Here is a 7,500-nt window from a genome sequence, read left to right as displayed (position 1 = left end):
CCGTAGTGGTCTAGCTGGTGTGTATCTTATGAGCATGTCCACCATGTAATTGGGTGCATCACAGTGAAGTGATTTATAAACTAGTAAAAGGATCTTAAAGTCTATTCTATGACTGACAGGGAGCCAGTGTAGTGATCTCAAGACAGGTGTGATGTGCGCTCTTCGTTTGGTCCTAGTAAGGACACGAGCAGCAGCATTTTGAACCATTTGTAGTCTATTTATCATTTTTTTGGGGAGACCTGTCAGGAGAGCATTACAGTAATCTAGCCTACTAGTAACAAACGCATGCATTAATTTTTCAGTGTCTGCCTGGGAGAGAAATGATTGTACCTTAGTAATGTTTCTTAGATGGTAAAAGGATGTTTTAATAGTATTATTAATATGAGTTTCAAAAAAAAAAATGCTCTCGAATGCTGCAAAATGAGCTCATCTGATCCGTGTCCCAAGTGTGTCTTATTTGAATGCTTTTAACAGCATATTTTGCTTTGAATTACAGGATGCGACTGAAGCGCAAGTTGGTCTATAGTTCTTTACACACTTTGAAGTCGTCTTGAAGTGAAGGATCATTTGCTAATTGAGATGAGTGGCTCAGGGTACAGTCAGAGGATGAAGTTACTGGCGGGCCGTCACTAGGCTTCTGCTGTCCCTAAGACTCCTTCAATTCAATTCAACAACAACGTTATTATTTCCTGGAAGGGCAATTCGGAAAGCATTGTCAGTCAATACAGGCGACAATAATTGACATGAATAGAACCGCATACAGTGCATGTAACACATAATACCATATCTAGGCATTACATCTCTCATGCTATAGAGTAGCATGAAACTGCATCGGTTTTCACCTGGTATATACGTAACTAGAGAACTGTTTTCACTTGGTACATACATCTGCTACAGGTTTCATCTGCTATATAACTAGAGAGCAGTTTTTACCTGGTGTATAACTAGAGAGCAGTTTTTTCACCTGGTATATATGTACCTATGGAGATGTATACCCTGAAGCACTCTTACCACCATAATGCTCTCATGGCTCTCCACACGTTGTGGTTGGAAGGTGTTGTCTGTGTTGTTTGATGACAGTGAGACAGGCTCTATCTGACAGGAAGGATGCCCAGGGCCTAATGTATGTTGTGAGACATAATCTCCTGTTTTGTAGAGTAATAGCATGCACAGTGTTCATTGGACATGACTGTAAATTATATCTATCTCTACAATTAAACAGTTTTTTTTTATTCGGTCTGTCAGGGTTCCAGTGCATAAGATTGCACTATGTGTGTGTGTGTGTGTGTGTGTGTGTGTGTGTGTGTGTGTGTGTGTGTGTGCATGTTTGTGCGTGCGTGTGCATGTGTGCGTGTGCGTGCGTGTGCGCGTGCGTGTGTGTGTGAGTATATGAGGGTGCGGGCCTGTCTGTGTGTGTGTGTGTGTGTGTGTGTGTGTGTGTGTGTGTGTGTGTGTGTGTGTGTGAGTGTGTGTAACACAGGTGTGTTATCATAGCAGCATGGAGGATATTACTTACAGTACACAGGATGTTGATATAGGCATCATTGGCTTTGATTCTTCTGTCCTATTCACTAAACTGTTGCAAGAGGAATGTGAATGACTGAAACTCTCCAGTAAAATGGCAGTTGCAGATACAAGGAAATGCTTTCAGTATACTTTTAGAAACATATGGGGTGATAATCAGGGTGAAATCTGATTTGACTCAGGTAAAATCACCCCCAGATTAGGACTAGTTTCCTCCAGGCAGCAGGTCCACGAACAGCCAGTAGGGGGAATCGACTCCTCACACAGCCCCTCTCCCTGCTCCTCTCCCTGGCTGTAGAAAGCACTGCAGCCCCTGGTCTGTGTCTGGTTCCCTCTCTCGCTACGGAGCCGCTCAAGTCCCTCCTACCGGTCGGGAAGGAGGAGGCGGTCTGCTCACAGTGCAGGACGAGCCCCCTCACCGCCCTGTCACAGTGTGGTGGAGAGAGAGAGAGAGAGAGACAGAGAGAAACAGTGACAGAAAAAGAAAGAGAGAGAGCGAGAGAGAGAGAGAGAGAGAGAGAGAAAGGCTGGCTGCTTGCTGGGAGGAGTGAGAGCAAAGCGGGCGAGGAGAAACAAGGAACACATTTTACGAGAGCAGGAAGAGGGAGGATTACAGACGAGGGACGCATACGCTGTCTGTGAGGCACCTGGGACACTGTCATTGTGACACTGTCATTGTGCTTACATTTTTTTTTTCTTCCTCTCTCTCTCTGAACCAGTGGACAGTGAGCAGTACCAGCGTTGGTGGAGATTGTATATTTTTCTTCTTCTTCTTCTTGTTCTTCTGTGTTCAGTATTAATTAGGACTGGGATAGTGTGTGTGTGTGTGTGAGTGTGTGTGTGTGTTATCTGCTCGCTGACTGGACTGCTTCACACACACACCAAGAGATTAGCGGTTTGGTGTTCCCTCTGTTGTGCGCTCCGCTCTCTTCTCTGTGTTCCCATTCTGCCTCTTCCCAAAGTACATCTGTCAGCTGCCGCTTTGCCGAAGACATCTCCCCTGTCGGACAGAACTGCACACCGCCTCGAAAGAGAGAGAGAGAGAGAGAGAGAGAGAGAGAGAGAGAGTGAGAGAGAGGCAGATATACAGATACACAGTGTGTGTGTGTGTGTGTTTGTGTGAGAGAAGCGACAGAGAGAGAAGAGAGTGAACCTGAGAAGTGAAGAAGGCTATCGCGGGGGAAAAAAACAAAGAAGCTTCATTAGAGAAGTGAAGATATCCCACCCCCCCCCCCCCTTTTTCCTTGTCTTTCCATTTTCCCTTTACTCCTCTCCTCCTCTCCTGGGTGCCCACGTTCGCAGGACTGCCTCAGACACTGCCACCTGCTTCTTCTCCTCCTCATCCTCATCTTTTATCCTCCCCTCTGCTCCTCTACCTCTCCGTTACCCTCGGCGACGCACGGCAGTTCTGGACTTTAACTCCGGTTGGAGAATATCGCCCCTGTGAGAGACTGGGAAGTGAGCGTCTACACCCTCGGAGCTCCGGGTGAGGAGATTACCGCAAGGCATCGTCGGAGCAGGATCCCCCCCCCCCCCCCTCACACCCACACACACACAGAGGCAGGCAACCCCTCTCCCAGCCACTGTCCATAAGACAGAACCCTCGGAGGAGGAGGAGGACAAACCACTCAGCGGTGCTTACAGGAAGGAGGAAACGTACCCAGTCCGAGCCCCAGTACGAGTCCCCCCCCTCACCACCACCGCAGCCTCCCAGCAACCATTCCCCAACACTGGGCTTAGGATTTCAGCTACATGGGCAAGCGATTGGAACAGCAACCAATGTACCCTCAGTACACATACTACTACCCCCACTATCTCCAGACCAAGGTATGGATCATTCTCTACCTCTCCGTGCTCCCACTGCGCTCTTCCGTACCTCTCTAACCTCCTCACTCCCCCCTACTCCCCCCTACTCTCCCCTCCCCTCCCGCACTCTCCCCTCCCTCCCTCTGTCCCTCAGTCCTGTCAGGTTGTTGAGGAGGAGTGTGTGTGTGTGTGTGTGTGTGGTGGGGGGGGGGGGGGGGGGTGATGGATGGGCTGGCCTTGGCCTTGGAGGGTTTCGGATTGCAAAGTGCCTCAGTGGGTTTGCATGTCTCTGTCAGCGGGTTGAGGGATCACGGTGCTGGTTTGGCCAGCCTGTGTCGCCGTCCGCGGGCTCGTTCACTCACTCAGGGTAACGACACCACCACAGGGTCGGGGGGTGGGTGGGTGGGTGGGAGTTTATCTTATTTTATTTTATTTCTTTTTTTTTTACACTTCAGCACTTCACTTTATCATATTTCATATTCCGATTGGGAAACCGATCAGCTCAGCTCCGATTTTTCTCATGTTTTTTGGGGGTGTGATGATGTTAAACATGAAATATGCAGTGACATATCGTCATATTCACAACGAATGGTGTGAGTCATGAATCAGCAGCGGCTCCATGAGTGTTGAGATGACGGTACTCATATCGGTCCTACATCCATACCCCCAGGAACTCAGCTGAACCAGGGGAGGCTGGCGGAGGTAGAAATCGGAGGATGGACTCATTGCACCTGTGTTGGATACCATTCCTCATTGCATTCCATGCATTCCAATGAGCCCGTCCTCCGATTTCTACCTCAACCAGCCTCCCCTGAGTTGAACTCATATCATCACGCTGTGTCATTATCCTACTCTGGTTGACCAGAGGCAGACCAACAAACAGACCAACAAACAGACCAACAGACAGACAGACAGACAGACAGACTGACAGACAGATGGGCAGATGGACAGGAGGACAGACAGTGAGAGACAGCCCGACCGATCGTTAGACAGACAGACAGGAAGACAGACAGACCGACAGACAGACAGACAGACAGACAGAGAGAACCAGTCAGACCAGACAGGCAGCAGCAGAGAGGCACCATGACCGTGTTTGCTCTAGCTGTGTTCTGCCTCAGTGCCTCTGGGCATGGGTGCCTGGACTCTGCCTTCAGGATGCACAGTTGGACACAACATCCAGTCACCAAATAGAACAATAGTAGAATAGAATGGAATAGAATGGAATGAAGTGGAATTGCATGGAATTAAATAGAATAGAATGTCATTATTACAATGGGAATTTCAGCTTTTTATTAATAGAGTTTGTAAAAGATGAGTTTGATACAGATGACGTTTCCTCTCCTACTCATGGCGAAGAGCAGCTGAGTGGCTCTCCCTTCTCTCTCTCCCTCCTCTATCTCTCTTCTTTCTCTCCCTCCTCTATCTCCCTTATTTCTCTCCCTCCTCTATTTCCCTTCTCTCTCTCTCCCTCCTCTATCTCCCTTCTCTTTCTCACTTCTCTCTCTCCTACTCTTTCTCCCTCCTCTCTCTCCCTACTCTTACTCCTCCTCTCTCTCCCTGTTTCTCTCTCCCTGTTTCTCTGATTTATAGTTTAATACATTTGTGCTGCTGCCATATGGCTTCCCTCTCCCTCCTCCTCCTCTCACCTCTCCTCCTCCTGTCCTCCCTCCCTCTCTCTCTCTCAATCAACCCCCCCTCTCTCTCTCTCTGTTTCTCACCCCCTCCTCCCCTCGCCCTCCACCTATCTATCTTTCTATCTCTATCATATCTCAGAAAAGCTCATCTCAGGTCCCTCAATCAGGTCCCTCAACCCGGGTGTGCCCTTCACCCCCCCCTCACCCTCCCCCCACCCCCCTTCACACACACACACACACACACACACACACCCGCCCTCCTCTCCCATCGTCACCTCCCCCCCTCCAAGGTCAGCCAGTGCAGATCGGATCTTGCCTCCGTCAGCGATTGATGTATCCTTGAGAGAGGGAGAGATCCATGTCAGGGTGAGCTCGGCCCCGGCACAGTGGGTTCAGCGCTAACAACCGTGCACTTCCCCTTCCCACATCAGGGAGGAACATGCTGGTCTGAACGGCTTGATAGATAGAATACGTACTACGGACATGGCTGTTGTCGGTGTTTAGGTACTGCAGTGTCCTGGGTCTGTTACAGGGACCTGGTAATATGAGAGCAGAGCAGAGCAGAGGGCCTGTCTGTGGCAGAGAGAGAGAGAGAGAGAGAGAGAGAGAGAGAGAGAGAGAGAGAGAGAGAGAGAGAGAGAGAGAGAGAGAGAGAGAGAGAGAGAGAGAGAGAGAGAGAGAGAGAGAGAGAGAGAGAGAGAGAGAGAGAGAGAGAGAGAGAGAGAGAGAGAGAGAGAGAGAGAGAGAGAGAGAGAGAGAGAGAGAGAGAGAGAGAGAGAGAGAGAGAGAGAGAGAGAGAGAGAGAGAGAGAGAGAGAGAGAGAGAGAGAGAGAGAGAGAGAGAGAGAGAGAGAGAGAGAGAGAGAGAGAGAGAGAGAGAGAGAGAGAGAGAGAGAGAGAGAGAGAGAGAGAGAGAGAGAGAGAGAGAGAGAGAGAGAGAGACGGGGAGAGCTATCCCACGCTCCCCATTAATGATCATTGATCGCTAGATTAGAAGAGAGAGAGGGGCCTTGGCAGGCAGTTTCACTCCCCTGCATCAGATGGCAGCCATTTGGCCTTGTAGACACACACATACACACACACACATAGACACACACGTATGCCAGCACACGCACTCATTCATGCACACACACTCACGCATGCATGCACGTACGCACACTCACACACACACACACCATCAGTCAGGAGTCATCTACGTTCTCCTATTAATCTTCATTGCAGCATGCTCTGGATATGGCCTCATTCTCCCCAGGGTGGGCATACATAACTGTCAGGGATGAGGAGGAGGATGGTGTGTGTGTGTGTGTGTGTGTGCGTGTGTGTGTTTGTGTGCGTGTGTGTGATGGATGGGTGGGCGCGTGGGGTGGGGTGTGTGTGTGTGGGTGGGGGGGTGGGAGGGGGTAACTCATACCAAATTGTTGCCATTCGCGTTCCTTTTCGACCATTTTATGACACACTTCGGCGATGCTACGCAGAGGAACATGTAGCGTACGGGACATCTGGGCGTGATTAGGATGAAAGTCTTTTATAGAGACGGGGGTTTAACGCTGTCTTACGTCTTCGCTGGGAGGCACATTTCATCGGAAAAGTGTGTTTTTTTTTCCTTCTTCCAATTTGGGTCTCTCTCCACGTTCTAATTTGTCCGACCCGCCGTCCACGTTCCCTAGCCACAACGCCAGCCGTCCCGGATTAACATGTAAAAGTCTAGAAAATAAGATGAAACAATAACATTTGGCCTTCTATTGATCAGCTCAGTGGAGCAAGGCATGTGCTCCTCCTTAACTGAATTATTGATTCCTGAAAGAGCGTTTTTGTGGCTTACCAACACTGACTAACTGTGACCTCAACACTGACTAACTGTCACCTCAACACTGACTAACTGTGACCCCAACACTGACTAACTGTCACCTCAACACTGACTAACTGTCACCTCAACACTGACTAACTGTGACCTCAACACTGACTAACTGTCACCTCAACACTGACTAACTGTCACCTCAACACTGACTAACTGTGACCCCAACACTGACTAACTGTGACCTCAACACTGACTAACTGTGACCTCAACACTGACTAACTGTGACCCCAACACTGACTAACTGTCACCCCAACACTGACTAACTGTCACCTCAACACTGACTAACTGTCACCCCAACACTGACTAACTGTGACCCCAACACTGACTAACTGTGACCCCAACACTGACTAACTGTGACCCCAACACTGACTAACTGTCACCCCAACACTGACTAACTGTGACCTCAACACTGACTAACTGTCACCCCAACACTGACTAACTGTCACCTCAACACTGACTAACTGTGACCCCAACACTGACTAACTGTCACCTCAACACTGACTAACTGTCACCTCAACACTGACTAACTGTCCTCAACACTGACTAACTGTGACCCCAACACTGACTAACTGTCACCCCAACACTGACTAACTGTCACCTCAACACTGACTAACTGTGACCCCAACACTGACTAACTGTGACCCCAACAACTGACTAACTGTCAACCTCAGACACTGAC

General features: G+C 49.3%; 1 protein-coding gene across 2 annotated transcripts in view; it reads left to right on the top strand.

Moving 5' to 3' along the window:
- LOC308158502 (RNA-binding motif, single-stranded-interacting protein 3-like) overlaps positions 1–7,500 on the top strand; it is a gene marked incomplete at both ends in the record, with an annotated part of 211,336 nt that overhangs the window by 27,378 nt on the left and 176,458 nt on the right. Inside the window, one exon of one of the 2 annotated variants that reach the window (XM_080532138.1) lies at positions 3,277–3,351. The exons of the other annotated variant lie outside the window; for it this stretch is intronic. Within the exon in view, the coding sequence (XP_080388264.1) occupies positions 3,277–3,351 (75 nt within the window). Of the gene's footprint in view, positions 1–3,276; positions 3,352–7,500 lie in introns of those variants that run through there. 2 annotated transcript variants of the gene reach the window in all.

The sequence above is a fragment of the Nansenia antarctica genome (genome assembly GCF_963989245.1).
Source record: "Nansenia antarctica genome assembly, chromosome: 5".
NCBI classification, from domain to species: domain Eukaryota; kingdom Metazoa; phylum Chordata; class Actinopteri; order Argentiniformes; family Microstomatidae; genus Nansenia; species Nansenia antarctica.
This window is presented reverse-complemented; position numbering and strand designations above follow the sequence as displayed.